General features: G+C 50.3%; 1 protein-coding gene across 1 annotated transcript; it reads right to left on the reverse strand.

Annotated features, from left to right (window-relative positions):
• Positions 1 to 12,330: 12,330 nt before the first annotated feature.
• On the reverse strand, positions 12,331 to 13,263 carry LOC132321471 (olfactory receptor 14A16-like). The gene has a single exon (XM_059834964.1). The coding sequence runs from the start codon at positions 13,261 to 13,263 to the stop codon at positions 12,331 to 12,333; it is 933 nt and encodes a 310-aa protein (XP_059690947.1).
• Between the last annotated feature and the right edge of the window lie 13,711 nt (positions 13,264 to 26,974).

The raw sequence follows: 26,974 nt of genomic DNA on the forward strand, positions 1-26,974 counted from the left end.
TCCTGACTGGCAGTGGCCAGTCCCAGGCAAACACCTCAGCTGCACTGGGCCTCTGCAAGTGGCACTTATGTCCATGGTCAGGCAGCTGAGCTCTGCCTGGAAAAAGGAAGAACTGCTTGCAACTTGTCAAAAACACACGAGCACCTTTTCACCAGCTGAGAGAATTGAATACTTTTACTAAAATGACTATGTTTTCCCACCGTGCCAAAATGGGAATGTCCAGGAAGCATATTAATTGCAGGAGAAGAAATATTGATCTTCCCCTGCACTTGCCTTGCCGGGACTCTGGCCATTATACTGCGTATTTAATCTCCCAAATCTTTCCATTTATCCTGATAAAATGACCAGGTCTAAAGGCATCTTCTGAGCAGGCTATCTGGACAGATGCCCTTTCCATTGCTCTCCTGTTCCACCCTCCCCTTACTCCTTGCTCAGTCAGACCCCTCTCAACCACCCAGGTGCTGCTTTGAGCTTCAGGGAGTTAGAAGCCTGCCCTTGTCTTTCCGCAGTCTAATTATCTCTTCAGCCAACTCCTTCATTGTGTTTATCTCTATCCTTTCCTATCGCTCTGTCTACGACATTTCTAGTAAGGTTATCCCTTGTGGATGGTGAACCCCATTGGAGGCAGCTTGAATGGAGCATACAGTTGAGGAGAAGGATAAAGTTTATTAAACTTTACCATGCTTTCCTTCTGTTTGCTGGCAATGAAGAGATAGGCAGCTGTGCCTGTGTGCAGCCAGATCTCTAAGGAAAGCAGGTGGGAGTTGGTGCAAGAGAGGCTGTAACCTCCAGCTGCAGACTTGGGTGGAGAAGTCTGATGTAAGGAGCTCTGATGCAAGCCCCAGGTGGCCCAGGAGAGGAAGGCTGGGGCTGGGGAGGTGAGGAGGAATGTTGTCCGTGCAATGCCTGACCTCAGGGAGCCCACTTTTCCGACTTCATTTAAAAACCCTGTGCATCAATATCAATTGCAAGATGTTGTTAAGAGTTTTCCTGTGTCCAGAAAAAAATAAAAAAAGAAAGCCTTAATAGGAGAAATTCTTGTTTGACTAGCTGTTCATACGATTATGTCTGTTAACTGCCCTCCTGAAACCTCTCCAATTAGCTGCCCACGTCTTGAACACTTGTAGAAAATAATGGGAAGAGACATGGCTTCTTTTGTTTTAAGAAGCGCCATGGTGCATTTGGTGCTGAGTCCATGTACCTCAGGCACTGAGAGGGAGTTGAAGAACGCTCTCAAGAAGTCAGTCAGATGCAAGCTCCACAGTTTCTTGGAGTCATAAGGGGTCCCGTTGAGAGACATTGCTGACAAAGCCTCCCCAGGGGCTGGTTAGAGCAGAAAACAAGGCAGTGATGACAGGTCAGCAAAGGCCATGTAAAGGCGGCTCTGCTTTGGAGTAAACCTTCATGTATTACATTCAGCCAAAGGGCCCAGGCCTGGCGCCCAGCCCCTGGGAAGGGAGATCCTTTTCCCTCACACGTTGCTCGGGGCTCTTCCTGGGGCAGTGTGGTCGAGGGACATCCCTCCATCACACATCCCCAGGAAGAGCCCTGAGCAAGTGCAAAAACACGGTTTGAAACCTGCCAGGCTCCTGGGTAGGGAAGAGGAGTCCATGAGGCCCTCGAGCTGTAATGATGAAGTTCCTCCTGGTAGGCCCTGGCTGGCACAGGCAACAGCCACAGCCAAGGGGAGGAGGACGTCAGCTCTGTTGGGGGCTTTCGGCATTGCCAGCTCCCTCGACCATCTCCACCCAAGGCTGTCCTATGGTGTGTACGCCTGGCCCTGTTTCCTTGAAGGCTGTGGACACTCCATCCTCTTGTTCTCACCTGAGTATCTCACTGCCTTTACTGATTCCTCTCCGCCATCCCTGGCTGTTCCTTGAAACACAAAGCCTTGGGCTGGCCCAGGCTCCCTCTGGGTGGCCTCTTGTATCACAGCACTGCCCTTGGGGTGGCATTTCTTTCTCTCATGTCCAGTCTAAACCCACCAGGCGAACACCCAGCTGCCTCAGCACCCCCAAGGAGGGCACTAGACCCTGACCCCCATCTCTGCAGAGCTCTTCTGGGCACTCTCCAGTTCCTCCCGAATTGCCTAGAGCAGGAAACCCCACAGAGGGACACACTACTCCAAATGTGGCCACAACGGTGCTCACTCGATGAGGACGATAACTCCCACTGTCTGGGTGAACACATCATTCCTAACGCAGCTGATCTTTCTTCTGGTGAGCACGTGCTACTGGGTCATATGGCATCCCTCATTGGGCCCAGGCCCTTCTGCTTTGGGTCCCTGCTCAGCCAGTCGGGTACCAGCCTGCCCTGAGGTACAGGGTTATTCTTCTCCCCCCGGTACAGGACTGGTGGCTTCTCCTTGTAAATTCAGGAGGTTTCTGTTGGCTGAATCCCAGAGATCCTCAAGGTCCTCATGGACTGAGTCACTGTTTTGTCAGCTGTTCGTGCAATTGAATTAGTCTGATTGTGGTGACTCTCACAAGGTAACAGCATGAGTTGCAGAGCACTACAAATGGTAAAATGAGGTATTAGTTTAATGGAGTCACTTTCCAATATAGAATTTTCCATGCTGCCCATCTCAGAAAGAGCTACAGAGCAAGCAAAGGCAAGACCAGTGTGGGAAGAGCAAACACAGGTGGGCTGTTTGTATGCGAGGAGATAAGGATGACCAAAGGGCAGAGCTCTGATGGGGGAAAAGAGGGGAAAAGAAAAGAGAAGATGAAGCAAAGGACATGATCGAGGCTGTTTGGAGGTACCTGCCAAGCAGCTCTGCAGGTAAGCAGTGGTGACATGCGCAAGACAAAAAAGATAATCTGACCAAACTCAGGTTTGCTCACCTCCATGGTCATGGGGAAGCTGAGTGCTTTCCCTAGCATGGTTCAGGGAAGCCCTGTGGTGGAAGGAAATGTGCAGTCCCTCATGCTGCACAAGAGCCAACCTGCTGCTCCCAGCAAGGTCAGCTATCAAGTCACACCAGGCGGCTCAGAGTTTTATTTGTGTGAGGCTCGAAAACATCCAAGGACTGACAGAGCACAACCTCTCTGGGCAACCTGCCTCAGGGCTTGACCCTCTTCATGGGTAAAGAGCTTTTCCTCAGGTGTTTCAAGTAAGTCCATTGGCCCTCACCCTCCCATCATTCACAACAGGGAAGGAGAGCCTGGCTGCCTCTTCCTGGTGATCTCCTGGTAGGTGTGGAAAGGCTGTCCCCAGGTGTCCCCAAAGGCTTCTCTTCTCTCCACTGAACAAACCCAGCTCCCTCAGACTGCCATAGTGGCAAAGCCAACCTTACAAATCATGTCTGAGATTTTTAGGGCATTTTGAGTTTTTACTGGCTTTCCCAAGGACCCCTCAGATGTTATAACATCATTACCCTCGTGTCATGAATTTCTGATTGCATCCCTCTCATTTGGCATCATGTTGCAATGCACAGGTGTTTCAGGCTGTGAGAAGGGCCTGTTCTGTCTGAAAACAAAGAGTCATCCACAATGAAACTTTGAACATAAAATGTTTCAGTCCTAAGTGGCATCCTGACACCATTGAGAGGGTGTGGCTCTAGGGTTACCATGCTTGGTGCTAATCCAGATGCAGAGGAGGAATTGATGACTGCAAGAATTGCAGTAGCTATTATGAGAGATGACAGAATCACAAACCCATTCATGCTGGAAAGCACCTTCGGATGCCTCTAGACCAACCTCGGGCTCACTTCAGGATCAATACTGGAATCACCCCGAGTTCCTCAGCTCTTGGCCGAATGGAGTCCTGACAATGTCTTCTGGGGACTTTTTTGAGAGCCTTAGTGAACCTGGATCTTGAAGATCCATGGAGCCCTCTGAGGACATTCAAGGGGCATTTGGCTGCCAAGTAAGAAGAGTCAGAGGAGACGTAGACTTCTGACAAGCTGCTGGCAAGCTCTAGCAGCTTCTAAGGAGCTCTGTCAGTTGTCCTTGATCAAGGGGTGCATTGCTGGGAGGCTGCGGAAGCTTGTCCTGATCTTGGAATGTTAACCCCTTCTGCTCTTCCACACGAGAACCACTGATGTTGTCCTAGGAGACCTGGAAAGTAGCAAGCATGACTACGCTGCTCTGGGTGTGATGGTCAAGGGCAGGAGGGTGCAGATGGTATTCTTCTCCATCCTGCTATTGAGGGGAAAAGGTTTGAAAAGAATTGGGCAGATCCTGCAGTCAGACAATCAGTTTTGCAACTGGTACCAGCAACAGCGTTTCTATAGAATGAGTCTCATTCTGAAGATCAACAACTGCATGTAAAAGACAGAACTGACCTGATGAAGTCAAGGAATCATCGAATATCTAATGTTGGAAGGGACCCATAAGGATCATTGAGTCCAACTCCCTAATCCTCACAAGGACTACTTAAAACTAAAGCACATGACATATGTTTTCAAGACGCTCCTTGAACTCTGACAGGCTTGGTACCGTGAGCACTTCCCTCGGGAGCCTGTTCCCATGACTAACAGCCCTCTCAGTGAAGAACCTTTTACTCATGTCCAATCTGAACGTCCCCTGAGACAGCTCCATTCCATTTCCTCGGGTCCTATCGCTGGTCACCAGAGAGGGGAGATCAGCATCTCCCTCTCTGCTGCCCTCCTTGAGGAAGTTGTAGACTGCGATGAGGTCACCCCTCAGCCTTCTCTTCTCCAAGCTGAACAAATCAAGTGACCTCAGCCACTGCTCCCAAGTCTTGCCCTCGAGACCTTTCACCACCTTGGTTGCCCTTCCCTGGACACTCCAACACTTTGGTGTCCTTCTTCTACTGAGGTGCCCCAAACGGCACACAGCACTTGAGGTGGGGCCGTACCAGTGCAGTGCGGAGTGGGACAATCACCTCCCTCCACCAGCTAGCGATGCTGTGCTTGATGCACCCCAGGACACGGGTGGCCCTTTTGGCTGCCACGGCACACTATTGACTCCTATTCAATTTGCCCTGAACCCAAAAACCCCAGATCTCTTTCTGCAGGCCTGCTCTTCAGCCTCTCCTCCCCCAATTTGTATGTATAACTCGGATTACTGCATCCCAGGTGGAGAATCCAGCTCTTGCTCCTGTTAAATTTGATGTGGTTGGCGATTGCCCAGCTCTCCAGTCTATCCAGTTCTCTCTATAAGGCCTCTCCACCCTCAATCAAATCCAGACCTCCTCCTATTTCACCATCATCTGCAAACTTACTGAATTTATTGTATTACTGTATTCAGGAAGTCATGGTAGGTGGTTAAATCTGCTGGGAAACAGGCACAGGCATAGGACAGTGTAGGAAAGCCTGCGGTGGGGACAGCTGAGAGTCTTGGTGGGTCTGGGACCTCTCAACAACACAAGTGGGGTCCTTGTCCTCTTCGCTGTCACTTCTGCCTCTTCCAAGAAGGTCACCATTTCCTTACAGCCCCAGTGCTTTCTTGCCTCCTCATCCTTCATAGAGGCTGGGAGCTGTGTGACCGCTGTCCTGCACTTGCCATTGCGCACCCCACATCCCACTGCTCATAGGAAGAGCCCTGAGCATCCAGTGAGGGACAGGATGCCTTTTGCAAGGTGATGGGGGTCAGGACTAGGTCATCCTCCCTAGAGAAAGACATCAAGGGCCTGCTTGGCATCAGAGCCACCCCCACATTTCATTTGCCACCTCTTATCCATCACCTCTGACTTCCTCTTTCACCAGCCCCCAGGGATGGTCACCTTGTCCAGCGTTCCCTCCGTGGTCTCCAGTGATGTCTCTCGGTTGGGCTCACTAACACCTTCAGAAACATGGAGGTTTGCTTCTCCTTTTCCTTCTCTAGAGGCCTGATCAATCTTTCAGGATCTGCAGTTCAGGAACTTGGCTCCAGACAGCACTCGAACATTAAAAAAAGCCCTAACAAGCCAATTTTCCGGATTTTCTGTTTTTATGTGGTTCATTTGAGAGCTTTCAGGAGTGTATTCAAGGTGAAAAGAGTTCATCATTCACCAACAGGAAGAAAGAATTTATTCTTTTCCCACTTCCCTTTATTTTTCTGCATAAACCTCAAGTGATAGCAGCAATCTGCAACTGATACTGAAAGAGAGCATATCCTAACTGACGAGGAATATATAGGGAAGTCACTACCCTTTATGGCAGAAACTATATGTGCAGTCTTGGTACCTTCCACCAACTCCACCATTTCTATCTTCAACCACGTGCGCCTTACAGCAGTGCTGTACAAACAGAGTCTTCTCAACTAAAGTCTGCAGCTGCGTGTTTCAGCCCCTTGGCACCAATTCCCACTGTTTCACCTGGAGAAAGAGCTGCACACAGGCACAGAAGGAAGTTTCTTACTTGCCAACAAACAAAACCAAAGGTAGACATAGTTCAATACAACATAGAAGACATTCCTCACCTGTATATTAAGGTCATGTTACCTCCTCATAAGTCCACTTTCCACAGTGGATAGCCTTAGACCGATGCAAAACACATCATTGTGTGAACCACACATTCCAAGAGCACCCAAAACACTTTCTGTCCCCTCCCAAGCCCTTGCCCACCTCCCCAGGCCTTTGCAGGGGAGGGAGGTTGGAGAGGTAGCCTTGACGCTGTACCAGCACTGCTAAGCAAGAGCCAAAACAGCGGTGTGGTAGCAACAGCACTCCGGCTACAAATAGAAAGCTGAGCACCATGAGGGCTGCTATGGGGAACGTTAACTCCACCCCAGCCAGGGCCAGGACATGGCCAAATCTCCAGGTGTGTCAAGGTCTCTCTGGACTGAAGCTCCAACAGTCCAGCTGTTAAAGCACGTGTGCCAATGGTCATCCTGAGTCGTGGTGCCTCCAACGAGATCAGAACACTACAGATGACAAGAAGACTGCTAGTGTAATGGAGCTGCTAACCAAGGTAGAAAGTACCGTGGTAACCATCTCAGAACCACCAAAGGAAGGTCCAAAGTGAAGCCAAGGCAGGGCCAGTGGGGAAACGATGAAAACGAGTTGGCTTTTTACATGGGAGGGGATAAGGAGTAGTAAAGAGCAGGAATTGAGAGGTGGGAAAAGAGTGAAAAGGGAATGAAAGGTGAAGCAAAGGGAATGATCAGGGCTGTTTGGGGATAGCTGTCAAGCAGCCCTGCATCTGAGCAACACTGCCTGGAAACGGACAAGCAAGCTGCAGCTGCTCTGACCATACTAACATCTGACTTACTTCCATGGTGGTCATGTGGAACTGAAAACTTTCCCTACTCTCATCAAGGGAAGACCCAGAGGGGAAGGAACTGCAGCATCATTTAGTTTTCCACTCTTCTGAATGGGACTCCAGGGGGTCTCTGCTCTGACCTCCTGCTCATGGCAGAAGCAGCTATGGAGTCAGACCACGTTGCTTAAGGCTTTATCCAGTGGAGGCTGAAAGCATCCAAGGACAGAGATGGCACAATGTCTCTGGGAAACCTGCTCTGATGCTTGGATGCCCTCATGGAGAAAATGTTTTTCCTTATCTCCAGCCTGACTAGTCCTTATTTCAACACTTGACTATTGTTGATTATCCTCCTGCCAAAGGTCACGATGACAAGACTGGTTCCATCTCCCTGAAAACATCCCCACAGTGACTGGCAGGCTGATATTCCTGAGGCCTTCCCTTCTCCAGGCTGAACAAGGACTTGTCCCTCAGTTCCTCCTCCAATGTAAGTCCTCAAGCCCCTGAGCATCTTGGCGGTCTTCCTCTGAACTCGCTCCCAGCTATCAACATGTTCCTTGCTGTAATGGGTTATTTCTGGCCAATAGCCCAGCAGCCAGACAGCCGCTCACTCCCTCCTCCCCTGCCACACATGAGGCCCAGAAATTTACATGGTAGTGTACAGATGTTCTAATTTGCTTTCTGTCCTCCAGCACCACCAGGGCCATTTACGCAGAGCTGATCCCCAGCCAGGCAGTCCTCAGCCCCTACCACTGCAGGGCGTTAGTCTGTCCCAGGCACAGGACCTGCCATTTGGCCACCTTCTATCCCATGAAGGTTCTGACAGGACGGTCCTCCCACCTCTCCAGTTTCCCCTCTATGGCATCCCTAGGGCACAGCAATGGTCCTCCCAATTTAGGGTCATCGACAAACAAGGTGAGAGTTGCCTCCTCCAAGTCATAGCTACACGTATTAAACTGCCCAGGTTCAGCAGAGTCCCCTGTGCTGCCCCACATGCCCCAGTATGTCCCATTAGCCTCCAGGTAGACTATGACCCCGTCACCACTGCTCTCTCAGCCTGATCATCCAACTGGTGCTTCACCCATCTGTTTGTCAACCCATCCAGACTGTAAGAACCTAACTTGGGTAGAAGAATATTGAGGGAGACCATGCCACAAGTCTTGCTTAAGCTGAGGTAAACAACATCTACTGTTCTCCCCTCATGCACAAATGCAGCTACATCATCATGAAGGCAATCAAGTCGGTGAGGCATGATTCACCCTTGGTGAGTCCATGCTGACTGCTTTTGGACAAATTCTTCTCTTTCAAGGTCCCAGAAATGTCACCCAAGAGGCCTCTAACTGATGGCACACTCCTCACCAAATGAGTACACCTGTACTCGGCGCTGGTGAGGCCGTACCTTGAATACTGTGTTCAGTTTTGGGCCCCTCACTACAAGAAGGACATTGAGGTGCTGGAGTGTGTCCAGAGAAGGGCGAGAAAGCTCCTGAGGTGTCTGGAGCACAAGTCTGATGAGGAGCGGCTGAGGGAACTGGGGTTGTTCAGTCTGCAGAAGAGGAGGCTGAGGGGAGACCTCATCGCTCTCTACAATGACCTGAAAGGGGGTTGCAGAGAGGTGGGTGTTGGCCTCTTCTCCCAAGTGACTAGTGACAGGACAAGAGGAAATGGCCTCAAGTTGCACCAGGGGAGGTTTAGACTCGATATTAGAAAAAATTTCTTTACTGAGAGAGTGGTAAGGCAATGGAATAAGCTGCCCAAGGAAGTGCTGGAGTCACCATCCTTGGAGGTTTTCAAAAAACGTGTGGATGAGGCATTGTGAGACATGGTTTAATGGGCATGGTGGTGTTTGTAGGTTGATGGTTGGACTTGATGATCTTACAGGTCTTTTCCAACCTTAGTGATTCTGTGATTCTGTGATTCTGTGATTCTGTGAAGTGAGCTTGTACAGCCTGGGGTTCCCTGGGGTGCACTTTTGGCCTCCTTCCAAGAGGGGTGCACCATTGCTTTGTCCTCACTCACAAGAGACCTCTACCAATCCCATGACCTTTCAAAAGGCATATTCCAAGGAAATGCTGACCTTCCCCTGTAACTTCAGTACCACTCTTCTGCCTGTCCTACGCTGTCTTTCATTTCTCTGATCTTTCATAGACATTCCCCTGCCCTGATACAAAGACCATTTCTAAAGTCGTCGTTTCAGATGCAGACTGCCTGGGCAAAGGCCCTTTCCATTATTCTCCAGTTTTCTCCTTCCCTTTCTCTTTGTTCGTTCTGGTACCTCTCACCTACGCTGCTGCTGCTTTGAGCTTCAGGGACTAAAAGCCGGCCTGTCCTTCAGTAGTCTTATTGTCTCTCTTTAAGAGCCAACTCTTTAATTATGTTGATATTTACTTTTTTGTATCTCCCTATCTAAAGCATTTCTCATGAGATTATCCCTTGTAGAAAGTCAGCCTCATGAGACCTAGCTTCTACTTTATGTGTGGTTGAGGAGTGCGTTTTAATGTTTATGAAACTTTTCCTTGCTTTCCTTCTCTTTGCTTGCAAAGAGGAACATTCCCTCTGTGCCGGTGTGCAGGCAGTTCTCTAAGGAAAGCAGGTGGGAGGTGGTGCAATGGCGCTGTAACATTCAGCTCCCAGAGTCCCGAGAAGTCTGACGGAAGGCAAAGTGAGGCAAGTCCCAGGTGGCCAAGGACAGAAATGGTGGGGCTGGGGAGGTGAGGAGCAAGGGTGTCCATGCAGTGTCAGGCCTCAAGGGACTGCTTTTCCTCCCCGACACTCTGGGTCAATATCAACTGGAGAATGCTGCTGTCACCTCTTCTTTAAACTGAAAGGAATAAAATGTAACATTTTAAAAAATGTATTTTTTATTAGGGGCACTTTGAAATCTTCCTCTTTAACTGCACTATGAAATGATTCCAATTAGCTGCACAAGTCTTGAAGACTTGAAGAAAGTGGCACGCAGGGAAATAGCTCCTTAGGGCTTTCTGTACTTTAATGAGCCCCACGGTGTATTTGGGCCTGTAGTCCATGAATCTCTGATGATGAGAGGAATCAAACCTCTCAAGAAGTCAAAGGCAGAAGCAAAAGCTGAAGTACCTTGAAGCATTAATGGGCCCCACTGAGGGCCGTTACTGACAGAGCCTCCCCAGGGACTCGTTAGAGCCGATAACTGGAGGCTGTGATTGCAGGGAGGCAAAGGCACTGTGCAGGTGGCTGTAATGCTGAGAAAGCCCTTGGATTGTTAGATGAAGCAGAAAGGCCAAACCCTGAGCCCCAGGCCCTGGGCAGGCAGAGCTGGTCCCTCACGTGTGGCTCAGGGCTCTTCTTGGGGGCAGGGGGATGTGAGGATGAGCAATGCCAAGTGCAGAAAAACAGCGCAACACTTCCCAGCCTCCCCAGAAGGGGCGAGGAAGAACCAAAGTCCAGAGCCTCCGGGTTTCTCCTGGTAGGTGTCAGTAGCAGAGGCAACTGCCATAGCCCAGAGGACAAAGACCTTGGCCCTGTTGGGCTTTGGGGAGGGTTTGGTGTTCTGCTGAGGGTGTCCAGTTAGTGCCAGGGGAGGGGCTCGCTTTGTGGATTAGGGTTTGTGTGGGGCTGTGGGGAGGGTGAGGGTCAAGGCTAGCATTTAATGGCAGGGATAAAGGCTGGGAATTGGAGTGAGTAACAGGGTAGGAGGAGGAGTTTCTGGTTTGGGGCTTTGGTTTAGAGGTAAGGTTTGAGGTTAGGGATTAGAGCAGTGGGTTCCTGTCAGGGTGAAGGGTGCCATTTTGGGGTAGGGTTAGGGCTTGAGGTTACTGCTTAGAAAGAGGGTAAAGGCCTCACGTGAATGTTTTCTCAGTCAGTATCGTGGTGGCATCAAAACTACCCAAATGCATCTTTCCTCTTCAAAACCTTTCATCTCTCTTGGCCAAACCTCTCTGCCCTCCTCCAAATCTTGTCCCAGCTCCCCCTGACCTCCCCAAATCTGTCATCTTGTTGGGGGCAGAATTGCAATGGCTTTCGAGACCTCAGAGTATCTGTATTCCCACCGCTGGCTGCTCAGACCTGACCTCACAGCCAGCACCCAAGGGGACACAACGTGCTGCTGTGCTGGAGAGGCCTCGTCACAGCGCTGCCCAGCGGCGCTGAAGGCAGGCGATGTCTTCCACCACCCCGAGGTACCCTGCCTGCCTACCAGCTCAGGCTCCAGAAGGGCTCCCAGATGTCATGGGATTCATTTCCCACGTGGGTGCTTCAGCTCCAAAGGACAGCGACCACCTCTGTGTGGGTAACTGAATCCAGTAGATTTTCAGGAGAAAACTGGAAACCTCTGCAGAAAAGAACTCGATGTAATACCTGGAAAAATCTTCCTTTCCAGCATGGCTGGCTTTTCATGAAGTTTCATGATTTTCTTCATAGTTTTTTATTAATAGCAGCAAGGGCAGGTACGGGCAAGCTGATTACACTCCCTCGCTCTCTGTGAGTGGTTTTATGCAGCCCCTCAGCAAAATAAATTTTCTTATCATTTCTTCAATTGGAGAAGCATTGCTCAGAAGAACTTCTGTCTTTATACTGGCACATTTCATCTCTACTTCTGCCTCTCTGTCTTTTCTCCTTCCTCTGCCTTTTCTGTCTCCAAGGAAAAGACTCACTGCATGACAGAATAACTCAGGTTGGAAGAGACTTGACCATTGTCTTGTCCATCTCTCCTGCTCGAGGCAGGAGATGCTCACCCTGATGGCTCAGCCCTGGGTATGTCCCTCAGTGACACTCACCATCCCCACTGTCACTAGACACACCCAGAGATCAGTTCAAAATCCATCCCTTGGTCTCTAAGAGGTCATAATGTGACAAGGAGGTTTTTGCTCCCATATCCGTGGATCAATGGGCCCTTTTGGACTCTTGTTCTGCTTGATAGCAGCTTTGGAAGAAGAGCCAACCATGCAGGAAGCGTTCAGGGGAGACCCCATTTTACTACAGAGCTAGTGTGAGAGAGTCAGATATGAGCCAGAGTTACACAAATTTTTCTGAGGTGGCCAGATGAGAGAGAGCACGTTCCTGCCTCAGGTGTAGTGGGACAAATTCAAACAGTCATGCAGGAAAATGACAGGGAGAAATAACAACAACAAAACCAGCAACAGAGTGAATAAACAAAGCTCTAACACACTACGGGATGCACTGGGAATCATGTGTGAAGGAGATGGCAGGTCTCAGCTGTTGAAAAGTGTCCGTGAAAACCATTTCTTGATGGCATCCTTGAGCTCCTGGTTCCTCATGCTGTAGATGAGGGGGTTCACTGCTGGAGGCACCACCGAGTACAGAAATGACACCACCAGGTCCAGGGATGGGGAAGAGATGGAGGGGGGCTTCAGATTGGCAAACACTCCAGTGCTGATAAACAGGGAGACCACGGCCAGGTGAGGGAGGCACGTGGAAAAGGCTTTGTGCCATCCCTGCTCGGAAGGGATCCTCAGCACAGCCCTCAAGATCTGCACATAGGACAGCACAATGAAAACAAAACACCCAAAACTGAAACAAACAGTAACCACAATAAGCCCAACTTCCCTGAGGTAGGAGTCTGAGCAGGAGAGCTTGAGGATCTGTGGGATTTCACAGAAGAACTGGTCCAAGGCATTGCCTTGGCAGAGTGGTAGTGAAAATGTATTGGCTGTGTGCAGCACAGCATTGAGCAACCCACTGCCCCAGGCAGCTGCTGCCATGTGGACACAAGCTCTGCTGCCCAGGAGGGTCCCGTAGTGCAGGGGTTTGCAGATGGCAGTGTAGCGGTCATAGGCCATGATGGTGAGAAGAGAAAACTCTGCTGCAATGAAAAAGAGAAACAGAAAGACCTGGGCAGCACATCCTGAGTAGGAGATGGCCCTGGTATCCCAGAGGGAATTGGCCATGGCTTTGGGGAGAGTGGTGGAGATGGAGCCCAGGTCGATGAAAGAAAGGTTGAGGAGGAAGAAGTACATGGGGCTGTGGAGGTGGTGGTCGCAGACTATGGCAGTGATGATGAGGCCATTACCCAAGAGGGCAGCCAGGTAGATGCCCAGGAAGAGGCAGAAGTGCAAGAGCTGCAGCTCCCGTGTGTCTGCGAATGCCAGGAGGAGGAACTGGGTGATAGAGCTGCTGTTGGACATTTTCTTCCTCCAGGCATGGGGACCTGTGCAAGGAGAAAAAGGCAGTGACAAGTTGAGAAGGACTTCTCTGATGAAAAACCTATGCCATTTCCCATAGAAATCCCCCTCCCTCAGCTGAATGAGGACTGAGTCAGCTCATTCCCCAACCCCACCAACTGAGCGACATGGTGCCTCACAGTTTAAAAAAAACTGAGGCACCTACCTGCCATGAAGACATACCTGGCGCAGTGTCCCCCCAAACAGAAGCTGACCTTCACCCTCCACACCAACTCCTGAGATTTGAGAGCACCACAGGCAGGTGTAGAAATACATAATATGTCTGTGGTCTGAAAAACTGAAGCAAGGAGAGAAAGGCTGATGGGCATGCAGTGAAGCCGTCCCCTTACCCAGCCGTGCTCTCTACCTCACAGATAGCAACACTGCAGGGCACTTGTTTTTAGCATATTTGTTGTGTATCGACTGTAGGACACATGCACTGGTCCTACGCTGGAGGTCCAGCTGCTGAGGAGGTGAACAACCCTCTGCAAATGTCCTCAGAGTGATCTGGAGCTGAGGGCAGCCCTGACCCACACAGCACCCTCTCAACAGCAGAAGCACCCTGCCATTGCACTGGTCTCTCCTTCCACCCCCAGCTTCTCCCCACAGCGCCGTGGGGAGCTCCCCGGGCAGGCTGAGTGCTGACCCTGGCAGGCGGCAGAGTCCCTGCCCCAGCACCCAGCCCCGGGGGTGCAGGGACCCTGCTCGGAAGGACAGCCCTGGGCACCCCTGGCTGCACACCCACCTTCACACCCTGCAGCCGTCCCTGGCAGAAGGCAGCCCTCATGCCCTGTCCCTCTGATGGTGCAGCAGGGAAGCCCTGCTCTGGAGCACCTCCTGCTCCTCTATACAGGAGTGACATTCCTGGGTACCATGCCAGCTTTACGAGAGCCCTCCATGAACTGCAGCTGCATTGCCCTGCACCCAGAGACTTACCGTGTCAAGGGCTGTGAAGATTTCTCCTACTTTGCGCTCTCAGCATCCTCCCCCTCCAGACTGCCTTTAAACCCTTCGCTGCCTCACTCTTCTCCCCTCGGTGCCTGCAGGCAGTGCCCTCAGCCCTGCTGCGCTCTGCAGAGGAGCTGCTCCTGGGCAGAGCTGTCGCTCAGCAGTGCTGCCCGCTTGCCATGAGCTCCCTCTGTCCCAGGAGCCCGGCACAGCCTCGCAGCAGAGGACCATCTCAAGGTGTTTTAATGACCCCTCGGGTGGGTTTGGTGCCCAGTCCATGAACCTCAGACAGGGAGAGGGAGTTGAAGAAACCTCTCAAGAAGTCAGTGTCTGATGCAATCTCCACTGTTTCCTGCAGTGTTAATGGGTCCCACGGAGGGACATTGCTGACAAAGCCTCCCCAGGGGCTGCTTAGAGCAGAAAACTCCAGGCAGTGATGACAGGTAGGCAAAGGCAATGTGAAGGAAGAGATTCTCAGTAACCCTGGATGTGTTACCTAAAGGCAAAGGGCCAAGCTCTGACCCCCAGCCCCTGGGAAGGGAGATCCAGTCCCTCACACATTGCTCAGGGCTCTTCCTGGGGCGGTGTGATGTGGGGATGGGCAATGCCCAGGGCAGGACTACGGTAGGATACCTCCCAGGCTCCCAGGTGGGGAAGGGGAGGCAATGAGCCCCGAGTGCTGTAAGGACAAGGTGCTTCCTCATGGGTGTCAGTGGCAGAGACAACAGCCACAGCCGAGGAGGGAAAGAGCTGATCTCTGTTGGGGGCTTTTCCGACTTTCTTCATCCCTCTCTCATCTCCACCATAGGCTGTCCTACGGTCTCCCACACCTGCACCTCTCTCTGCAGGCTGTAGACATCCACCCTGCTACCCCACCTGGCTCTCACCTGAGCATCTTCCTTTACTGATATCTCTCCATCCTTCCTCGTTGTCCCTTGCAACACAAAGCCTTGGGTTGATCCAGTCTCCTTCTGGGTGACTTCTTATACCACAGCACTGCCCTTCGAGTTACATTTCTCTTTCCTTGTGTCCAGTCTGGACCTCTCCAGCTGCACTTTGTGCTATAAGTTCTTTCTCATGCCGCTTCCCCCTACGAAAAAAAGATTCCATCATCCCTGAAACCACCTTTCCAGCAGTCTCAGGCTAATCCTATACTGCTCTGAGTCTCTCTGTCACTGGGTCAATGCTGCCCAGGTCCCTCAGCCGCCCCATACAGGTCATGTGCACCCGGTCCCGTACCCCATCTTGGCAGACCTGCACTCGACACTCTCTAGTTCCTCCTGACTTCTTCAAATTGGGGAGCCACCCTCTGGGACACACCCATGTGTGTGGAGCCACACCAGTGCTGAGTCAAGGGGGATGATCTCTCAAGTTGTCTGGGTAGCCCACACTCCTCCTAACACAGCCCCACGTGCAGCTGCCCTTGTTCATAGGGACCGTACGTAGGGACGTTGTAGGGCGTCCCTCGTAGTGCCCAGGCCCTCCTCCTCAGCTGCTCACGTCCCAGCCTGTCCTGATGTATGGGGTTATTCTCCCCATGCCCCCCACCACTGCAGCTCGGATGCAGAAATTTTGAACCATACGACTGTCACAGAGTTCCTTCTCTTGGGCTTCCCCTCCCTCCACCATCAGGAGCGCCTCATGGCAATCGCTCTCCTGCCTTCGTACCTGGTGATCTTAGGGACAAACCTGCCGATCATTCCCTCGTTCTTGCTGAAAGAGACCTCCACAGTCCCACATAACTTTTCCCTCTGTAACCTCTCCAGTTTGGAGGTTTTCATCACCATATCCATCATACCCAAAGCCGTAGAAAACTTGTGCATGGCCAGCAAAGCCATGTCCTGCCCAGGCTGCTTAACTCAGTGCTACTTCTACTCCCTTCTGGGCTGCATCTTCATGTATGTCCAGCCTTCAAGTCACCACATTTCCTGAAACAAGGCAGTGGCCCTTCTCAACACAGTGCCAACTCCTTTGCTGAGTCCCTTTATTTTCAGCCTCAGGAACCAGCTGATGGAAGATGCTCTCAAGGCAGGTTTCAAGAGAAGTGGGATAATCTTCAGAAACCACTTTTCCACCTGAGGAGAGGTGTCGTAAGTGGATTTTGAAAGGGGAGAGGGGTGGGGAGGGCAAACACATGGTTATGATGCATCTGCAGAAATGAGACCTCTCTTTCTTAGCAGTGTAAGATCTCCTTAATCGAATATCACACCAGACTCTCTTCTGCAACACGTCATCATAAGACGACCCTACATAGCAATGCCTTTGAAATGACCTACAAGCACTTTACAAACCCTGGTGAATACCACAGTGGCATTTTCTAAGCGTGGAAACCAAGACAGAAAGCAACAAGCACAGGACTTCATCCCTCCATGGCACACCCAATTCTCAACAAGCTTCACCCTCCTCCAGTTCTCATGCAACTTCGCCTTGCTCCTAAATCTGGCTTCCTGATTATTCTGGTGGCAGATCTTTGCTGAACCTCTTAGTCTTTAGAAAATGACAGAAAATAGGTGGAACACAATGAAGAGAACAGTAACAGCTTGCTTTCTGGACCAAGTGGCACTTACATCTCTGTTAACCTCCTGATCAGAACAAAAGCATGCCTGAAATTCGGTCCAGTTGAACTGTTGAGAATGACCTCTCTTCTAATTTGGTCCCGAATCTAGAATATTGGTCAGGAATGTAGTTTTGAGTAACAGTGCACCTGTCTCCAGATCACTCACGTTTGGTGAAAGAAATGTCCAGTCCTTGACACAATGCTCCCAGAGCCAATACTTCAGCTAATCCAGCACATTCAGTGGAATTAGCTTGTTCAGACATAGACTTTTATAACTTTAATGTCTAAAAAGATGAGTTCATTCTCTGGCCTCCTTTGATAGCGGGGAAGGGTCAGCACTCTAGAAGGTGATATCATCTCCTCCTACAGTGGTCTTCAGGAGAACTGTACTTAGCATAGACTTGGCAGCTTCGTTTTCCCATAGGGAATGCCAAGTGCCCTGAGCCACATACCGGGCAACGCGTGGTCATTTGCAGAAGGGAGGGACTCTTGCTCAGCGGGGCCCTCCTTTGAAGACATGAGGGTTACAATTGTTCCTTAAAGTCTCTCCAAAATTAAAAGGAAACCTCTCCTCTTCTCTAATCCCTGTCACAGTGTTGCCATTTAGTGCCAGTGGCTCTTGGCACAGTGGCAGCTATGAAGAGAGACCATGTGTCTTGGTACAGTCCTGTCCTGCCTGTCTTCTCATTCCAGCTCCTCTTTCCTTAGATACCCTCTCTGTGTCCTTGACACTGCTGAACCCAGATACAGGCAGCGTGGTGGTCAGTGCAGTCAGAGCTGTGGGGCATAAGCTAATGGGCACTCACACACCTCAGTGGACAGGCAGAGGTTGGGGCAGAGTGTATGGGGCCAGGGTGCCAAGACATGTCCCTTATGTTCTCAACTCTCTTAATCTCTCGCTGTCTCTTTCTCCATCTTGCTCGTATCTTAGGGATCCATCTCAATCCCTCAGCTCTCTCACAGTTGTCTCTCAGCCATCTACATGGGATGTGATTTAGAGCGAGCAGTGAATCTGAGGCACCCTCCCCATGGAAGCACCTTCAGGACCAAGGCACCCCAGTGTAGGTGGGGTGAATGACTGAGTAAAAGGGCTCCTCCATTCCAGGAGCTCTCTGGGCTGTCCAGGTGACTGCCTCGGCCATCTCTAACTCGCTGTAAAGATATGAAGTTTGAGACAGGGAATCATCAGGGACTTGTGCCAAATTGGGGAGCCACCCACTGGGACACACCCATGTGTGTGGAGCCTTCCCATTTGGACTCACACTTGTATCCTACATCTGCATCAGAGCTGCAGTCCTGAGGATCCCAACCACCATGGGGAGGCAGAAGGCCTTCTCCACCCGCTCCTCTCACCTCATCGTGGTGACTGTTTTCTATGGCACCCTCGTCCTTGTCTATATGACACCCAGGACAGCCTCCCTGAGGCAGCTCCATAAAGTCCTCTCCTTTTTCTACACCATCCTCACGCCCCTGGTCAATCCACTCCTCTGCAGCCTGCGGAACAGGGAGGACGAGGGGGCTCTTGGAAATGCACTCAGAAAAACTGTGGCCTGCATTGAGAGCTCATACATGTTGTGATCCACCAGGAATAAACAGGTGGTGGATCTCTTTTGATCAAGTGGGGACCACTCGTAAGTGCCTCTTTTGTGTACCAGGTATATCTTTAGAAGTGCAGAATCTTGGGACTGGTTGTGGAATGAGAAGCGGGAGAAGGGAATTTGTGTCTTAAAGAAATATAGGTCTGGTCTTGAAGAGTGTAAAAAACTTGCCTGGCTTTCTTCCTTCTTTAAAGTAAAGCCAGTTGTGATCCTGCAAGTGGGAGCTGTTGAAATGCCGGACCTGCCCAGGAGTGGGAGGAAACTGACTCTAAGCATGCTGTTTTCTCTTCTGTCACCCAGCCAGGCTGAGGCGTGGCATTCCTGCATGTCTGGGATTCCTCAGGGCATCTCCCTATTGGCAGGGAGAAGTGGGCAGCTGGATCAAGCCCTTCCACTGGACATGTCTAAATCCAACTCAGTGAATCCCATCCCTCTTGTTCTCTGGGCTTCCTAGCAGAGGACAACTGTGAAAGCTACTCTGATAGGTTCAGCCCCTCTGAAAAAAAAAAAAAGTAGATCCTTGCGCAGAGGAAAGATGCACAAGTTGGGTCTCAGTTTCCCCATTTTTTAACACAGAAATCATTACTTCCCCCTTCTTTCCTTCTCATATTCTGACTCCCCTCCAACAATGTAATTACTTATTTGTTTCCCACTCTCTGACTTAGATACTGCAAACCGAGTCCTCCTGTTTTCTTCTTCCTTGCAAAAGAGAGCAAGGTCAGCTCATGGGGCATGACTGAGCACACACACCCCCAGCAGCAGGCTCTCCCCATTTCCTAGGCTGAGGCAAGCGCACAAGGTGGGAATGTCTCCATCATCTCTGATTTGCGCAAGGGCCTTCAGCCCTGACATACTCCCACAACACACTTACTCCTCCTCCACCCACAGACAGAAATTCCTTCCCACTTCCAGGCTCAGGTCTTGGTTGCAAGAATTTGCTGCACTTCAGAAGAGGCCTTGAGCTTCTTGGCTCTTCTTGGTGCTTAAGGCAATCTTCCGGGCTCCCTCCAGATTTCATGGGGGGACTTCTTGCCTCTAACAAGGACTTTATGACAAGTTTCTATGAAATGTTTGTTTTTCTGTCATTCCTGTGTGTGGGAAGAGTAGACACAGAGAAGGAGGATATACACCAAAAGGGATGTGAGTGAAGTGCCAATAAGAACCAGGGGAGCTCCCCCCATGCCTGTGGCTTCCTGGCAAGGAGTCTGTCCTGAGAAGGGGATCCAGCTTCTGCCACTCTGGAGTGGGGAATGAGCAGTGCTCGTGCCTCCTGGGGGACACAAAAGATGACTTTTCAAGGGCACCTTTCCTCTGAACTGCTGTAGATTTGTCCTTGAGGATGAGGTCTAATGGCTGACAATGCAAATAGTGATTTAACTGGCATTGCCCAGAGTGGCCACCAGAGATGCAAACTGCTATGCTGCAGATAATTATATTTAGGCAGATTAATGTTGGGGGTTTGGTTTGGTGTGGTTTCTACTTTTTTTTAGCTACTGATACTCTTAGGGAAATCACACAAGCACCTGAAGGATTATTGAAGGTTTTCTGAGAGAAGCCCCAGCAGATTAGCATCTCAAGCAATGGGGTGCCAGGGGGCAAGGGAAGGATGGTTTGGGCACTGCCCTGGTATTTGGGAAATGGAAATGAGTTCTCCTCTCCTTGACACCCTGCCCTTCTCAGTGAGGGCTGTGAAAAACTCTGCCAACTAGGTCGGAACTCACAGCCGTGTCAGGGAACTTCTGTCGAACTGCAGGAATGTGGTCCTGACAGCTCAGGCGTTGAGTTTCCATTGGAGTCCAAACCACGACAATTCACACTGCCTCCGTCTTCACTATGACACTGGGTGTTGTGTGACACAACTCTCCTGGATCTCCAGGCAGGATGGGCAAAAGTTTGATAGCTGAACCAGAACTTTTCCTCTTCCTGGAAATGTCAATGCCACAGGCTCGAGCCAAGGGGCCCAAGAAACAAAACTTCCCAGAGGGTCAATTCATGAAAATGTCCCACAGGCTGTGGGACTTCCTCTTGACTGACAGAGAATTTGTGAGTGTAGACAAATTTGTGAGTCTTCACCTATTTTTCCCTCTCTCTTTGTAACTTGGCTCTCAGCATTTCTGTATTGAATCTGCTTTGCCGCTTTGAAAATGTGTCTTTGAGAAACTAGCTCGGGATATTTTTATTATCTTTTTTTTAGCCCAAATGAATATGCAGCATTGAAGTGGGTTTCCATATATGGAGCATTTTTGCACAATGTCTGCGCCGAGAGGAGAAATATCTCAGCCTGCAGTGGGAAAGGAGTGAAGCTGTGGGGGGTAAATGTGCTTCTTCAGACAATATGTGGTATGCATGCAAGAGAAAATGTTGTGAAGGTGAATGGGCATGAAAGAAATGGAAAACTGCCCATCCAATGGAGCTCTGCAAGAGGAGGATGGAGCCGTACATAACATGGCATGATCCAAGTGGGATCAGCATGGAGAGAAGACTTTTGTAGGGAAGGTGTTGCAATGGAGTACCTTGACGTCACCCAGCTGAAAAAGAGAGATTGGACAGTGTGCTGAAGTGACGGGCAGAAGTGTCCGGGGCTAAAAGACCTTGGCTAAGAGAAGGTTGGAGGGATTTGGGTTGCAGAGATTTGAGGTAGTCCTTTCAAGACCTAATCAGGCTAAGCTTTGGAGACAAGTGAAAACAAGGAAGCTCTCAAGGATGTTTTGGAATGCGTTGTACTATCTTTGCTCTCTCTTATAATTTAAAGATTACAGTATTGCCCTTAAGTAATCCATGCTCCATATCTTTTTTCTCTGCTTTTTTGAGGAGGGGGAGGTGGAAGAGAAGAATAGTTTCTTTTTTAACCAAAGGCAGCCAACGGGCAGATCCCAGGTTAGCGAAAAGGTATAAAGGAAGGGAAAATTTTGATGTGGTGTACACTGGCACAAGAAGATTACCTGCAATTCCGTTCTCTGAAGTCCTAACTGGGTGGCTGAGAGCCTGGAAGCGCAGAGCTGCCTTCATCTGCCCTGCATTTCAGCATGTAAAATGAAGCTAACTGAGTCATAAAGTTGGTTTTGATTCTCTTCACAGCCTAAGGCACAGCATGGGGCGGGAGACAGGCAGGACACCTAAAGAGGACTCACACTTCTCTGCACAAAAGCTTAGGTGCTTGCGGGAACCTCAGGAAGCATGGCATACCGATTCCAGGGTTCAACGACCTGGTCAAATGCCTTGTCTCCTTCTCTGTAATGGTGGCATCGATGCGTGGCACTCATGTGCGGACTCTGTACAAGGATCATAGAAACATCAATTCATGGAATGGTTTAGGTTGAAAAAGACATTTAAGATCATCAAGTCCAGCTGTATACCTAACCCTGCTATGTCCACCACTAAACCATGTCCCTCAGCGCCTCATCCACAGGTCTTTTAAAAACCTCCAGCGATGCTGACTCAACCACGTCCCATGGCAGCCTGTTCCACTGTCTGAGAACCTTTTCAGTGAAGAAATTATTCCTAATATTCAGTCTAAACTTCCCCTGGCACAACTTGTGGCTGTTTCCTATTCTCCTATCACTTGTCACTTGGGAGAAGAGACCAGCACCCACCTCTCTACAGGGGGACAATCACTTCCCTAGTCCTGCCGGCCACACTGTTTCTGATACAAGCCAGCATGCAGTTGGCCATCATAGCAATGTTGGTCAACATATGAATGTTTCTTTTCCATAGGTATTCAGAGAGATCCTTCTTGTGCTCGGAAGAGGCTGTCCTGCAAGGCCTATCACATTTCCTGAGCTCCTTCCCCCTTCAGAGCTGCTTCCCACGGCACCACCTGTATAAGTCCCCCCTGTATATCAAAGTCTTCTCCTCTGGAGTCCACCAGCCTGTGCTCTGCTGCTGGCCTTCCTTTGACACCTGGGACCCCACTATTTCCTTGTTTGCCAGTACCGCCTCCAGGTGAGCATCCCCCTTGTAGCTCTGTTAGGAACTTGTCCCAGGAGCCTCCAGGCTGCCAGCATCCTGTTGCTTTGCCTGGCCAGGGAATGCCAGGGCACTTACAGTCCCCCACAGGAACCTGCTCCTTAACCTGGAGACTTCCTCGGCTTGCTGAGAGAGGACTATTGCTGTTTCCTCTCCCTGACCATGTAGGTTATGAGTGCCAAGACCATGTCACCCTTACTGACTTCTCTTCTCATCCTCACTCACAGAAGCTGGCCCAACCTGTTGCCCATCTCATAGAGGAGGTCCATATATCCTAGCTGCTCCTTCACACAGCGTGCTTTCCCCCGATTCTCGTCCTCCCTGTCACCTTCTCCATCAGAGCCTGTATCCCTCCACTGCAGCACCCCAGCTCAGCAAGCTGTGCCACCACATCTCATTTAATCCCAAACCATCACAGTAGCGTGACAAGTCCTGGGGCTTCAGCTCCTCCTGCCTGTGCTCCAGCTCCTCCTGGCCATGCACCTTTGGGCTGCAGCACCTCAGCTGTGGCACCGGGGTGGAGCGCAGACTTCTCCCAGGGAAACCTGATCACTGATCCTGACCCGAACACCATTGTGCACCGAGCAGTTCGTGCTGTGCTGTGCTGCGTGTACAGCGTGGCCTCCACACCTGTACTGAGCTGTAGAGACCCCTTGGGCACAGGACAACCTCAGCAGCTCCTTGTCCCAGTGCAGCCTGCGGGCAGCTCCCACTTGGTACCGGCCATCATGGCACCTGCATGGCCTTGTCTCTGTCTGACAATGCAGCAGGAAGGTCTCCTGAGAACATCATTTCTGACTGACTGTGGAGAAGAGGAATAGAGTCATTTCCTCCTAAGGGAATACAGTATGAGTTTGAATGACCAAAATGGGAGACTGTCTTCTCTGGACGGGCTCTGCATGGCATGCTGCGCATGGCTGGGAGTCCCATCTGATGCTACACCACCTAGGCGTCTGTCGTGGTTTAAGCCCAGCTGGCAACTAAGCACCACACAGCCGCTCACTCACTCCCCCCAGGTGGGGTGGGGGAGAGAACCAGAAGAGTAAAAGTGAGACAACTCGTGGGCTGAGATAAAAACAGTTTAATAAGTAGAGCAAACAAACACCGCGCGGAGAAGCAAAGCGAAAGAAGGAATTCATTCACCACTTCCCGTCGGCAGGCATGTGTTCAGCTATCTGCAGGGAAGCAGGGCTCTATCACGCGTAGCGGTTGCTCGGGAAGACAAGCGCCATTACTCCGAATGTCCCCACCTTCCTTCTTCCTCCCCCAGCTTTACACACTGAGCATGATGTCATATGGTATGGAATATCCCTTTGGTCAGTTGGGGTCAGCTGTCCCGGCTGTGTTCCCTCCCAACTTCCCGTGCACCCCCAGCCCACTCGCTGGTGGGGTGGGGTGAGGAGCAGAAAAGGCCTTGGTGCTGTGTGAGCCCTGCTCAGCAGTAACTAAACCATCCCTGCTTTATCAACACTGTTTCCAGCACAAATCCAAAACACAGCCCCATACAATCCAAAACACAGCCCCATACTAGCTGCTGTGAAGAAAGTTAAGCCCATCCCAGCCAAAACCAGCACAAGGAGGAACTCCACTGGTGATGTCCGCTTGTCCCATTCCTCTTTCTCCATGCAGTGCTGTAGGACCTTCTTTTCCCCACTTGGCAGGAAGGGAACCTGAGGAAGGGCATGCGCTTCTGTGTTTGTTGTACAAAGGAATCGGGAAGGAGTCACTGCCAGAGACAACATGGCGGTTTTCCCTCCTCTGACTGAATTCACACTTGGCTTAGGGGCTCCATTCCTCGTGAAAGGGCAGGAACAGGTTATCTGAGAGGGCCAAACTGCTCTTCTTGGAAGAACCTCCTCTCAGTAGAGAGATGAGTTGCCGCACTGAGGTGCCTATTTCTGTGGAATGAGAGAGAATGTTGTGCTGGTTTTGGCTGGGATAGAGTTAATTTTCTTCATAGTAGCTAGTATAGGGCTGTGTTTTGGATTTGTACTAAAAACAGTATTGATACACAGGGATGTTTTAGTTACTGCTGAGCAGTGCTTACACAGAGTCAAGGCCTTTTCTGCTTCTCACACCGCCCTGCCAGCAAGTAGGCTGGGGGTGCACAAGAAGTTGGGAGGGGATACAGCCAGGACAGCTGACCACAACTGACCAAAGGGATATTCCATACCATATGATGTCATGCTCAGTATATAAACTAGGGGGAAGGCTGGCCGGGGGACCGCTGCTTGGGCTGGGCATCGGTCGGAGGGTGGTGAGCAATTGTTTTCATTTGCATCACTTGCCTTTCTTGTTTGTTGTTGTTTTCATTACAATTTTTATTATCATTATTATTATTATTATTTTACTTCATTTCATTTATTAAACTGTTTTTATCTCAACCCACGAGTTTTCTCGCTTTTACTTTTCCTATTCTCTCCCCCATCCCACTGGGGCAGGGGGGGAGTGAGCGAGCGGCTGTGTGGTGCTTAGTTGCCAGCTGGGCTTAAACCACGACAGTCCTTTTTGGCGCCCAACGTGGGGCTCGAAGGGTTTGAGATAATAACAGATTCAACAGAACTTATTAGAAGGGGTTTCTACCTGTTAAAAGTTACAGGTCACAATATTGATTCATCTGTTCTTGACATTAGTTTATTTGATCTGCACCATGCTCTTTTTTCTGCTGTACCTGTTAAAGATTGGCATTGGTTTTTTCGGTTTGCTGTGCTCTTTAGTGATTAGTGATATTTTGCCTGGGAGATTTGTTTTTAAAACACTGACCTTGAGCTGGGTACTCTGGTATTTGGTCTCTGCACTGAAGCCATTACTGTACTTCGGGTACCATCTCATGGAGATTTTTAACAATTATACTTCTTCCTCTGAGAGGTTTTTTGAGGAGGAAATACAGAACGGCACCCTTGCTACCTTCTTCTGTGACGTTGTCTCCCTCGTTACAACGACTTCTCAGTATCTTGAACATCCTTGGGTAGTTAAAATACTTCTATTGGCCTTTCTAAGAAATATTGCTTCAGTTTTGTCTAAGGTTAACAAGCAATTTAGGAATATGACCCAGGCTCCACGAGAGCATGGTCATGGGTGGCACGGCATGTGGGAAAATATGGGCAGGTATCTAGAGAACTTCTCACCTCCAATGTTCTGGAACTTCACTCCCGAACAACTACAGGATCCTGATGAAGTGGTAGAATGTTTGAGAAAAAAATGCTGTGGCTATTCTAAAGAGGCACATCTTACTGCACTGTGCTGGGTCCTGGCCAGTATCTACCAAACACTGCTCGATACTACGCAGTACCCCCAGGAGGAAGAGAGGGGAAACAAACCAACAGACACCGTGGCTAAACCAGGCACTGTATCAGTCGCCCCTATAACCAAAAAGAAACAGTGGAAGCGGAAATCAACTCGTTTAGTAAGGGATGAAGAAGCTTCTCCTAAGAGGGAGCAGGAGAAAGAATCAGAAGAGGCAGCCTGTTCTGTGGCAGAGCAATCACAAGAACAGGAGGAGGAAGAGACTGAGATAATCAATGAGACAGAAACCACCCGATCCCTGTCCCTAAGTGAGCTGCGAGATATACGAAAAGATTTTAGCCGTCAACCAGGTGAGCTAATTCTCAGCTGGTTGCTTCGATGCTGGGATATTGGGGCTAGTAGTCAGGAATTAGAGGGTAAGGAAGCCCGGCAGCTGGGATCCCTTGCTAGGGATAAGGCCATTGACAAAGGGATTGGAAAAAAGGCAGGAGTCCTCAGTCTTTGGCAGCGACTCCTGTCAAGTGTGAAGGACAGGTATCCCTTCAAGGAAGAACTCGCAAATTCTCGAAGGAAATGGACCAACATTGAGGGGGGCATCCAGTATCTGAGGGAATTAGCCGTGTTGGAGGTGATCTATAACGACCAGGCATGCAAAGACCCGGATGAAATCCGGTGCACACGGTCCATGTGGCGAAAGGTTGTACGAAATGCAGCGACATCATATACCCACACCCTGGCGATAATGAACTGGACAGACATTGAGGCACCAACTATAGATGAACTGGCCAGGCAACTCCGAGAATACGAAGATAATCTTGCTCCCTCCATGTGTGCTTGTGTCTCGGCTGTGGACAGACACAGACTGACCCAAAACATGTTTGAGCAAGCTGAGAAGCGTAGGTTTTCTTCATGCACTCCAACCAAAGCCTCATCTATTAAGAGTCAGCCTTTTCCTGTTCAAGCGAAAGAGTACCGGTGGCGCACACCACGTGCAACCCTGTGGTTCTTCCTGCGGGACCAGGGGGAGGACATGAGGAAGTGGGATGGTCAACCCACCTGGAGACTAGAAGCTCGGGTGCAGGAACTACAAGGGAAAACAACAGCCAAAAGGCATCCATCCAGGAAAATTACCGCTCCAGTGTCTGTTGGGCAGAGTAGAAGGGCTTACTGTACTTTTGATCCTGATGAAGGGACCTCTGTTACGCACTTACAGAAACCAAGTAATGAAGACTCAGACCAGGAGTAGAGGGGCCCTGCCTTCAGTCAGGCGGAGGAAAGGGACAATCGGGTTTACTGGACTGTGTGGATTCGATGGCCTGGCACATCAGCCCCACGGGAGTATAAAGCTCTAGTGGACAGC

Source organism: Gavia stellata, unplaced genomic scaffold (assembly GCF_030936135.1).
Source record: "Gavia stellata isolate bGavSte3 unplaced genomic scaffold, bGavSte3.hap2 HAP2_SCAFFOLD_42, whole genome shotgun sequence".
Lineage (NCBI taxonomy): Eukaryota > Metazoa > Chordata > Aves > Gaviiformes > Gaviidae > Gavia > Gavia stellata.

Coding starts and splice junctions, on each gene's coding strand:
- LOC132321471 (XM_059834964.1), bottom strand. CDS start 13,263: ATGTCCAACAGCAGCTCTATCACCCAGTTCCTCCTCCTGGCATTCGCA.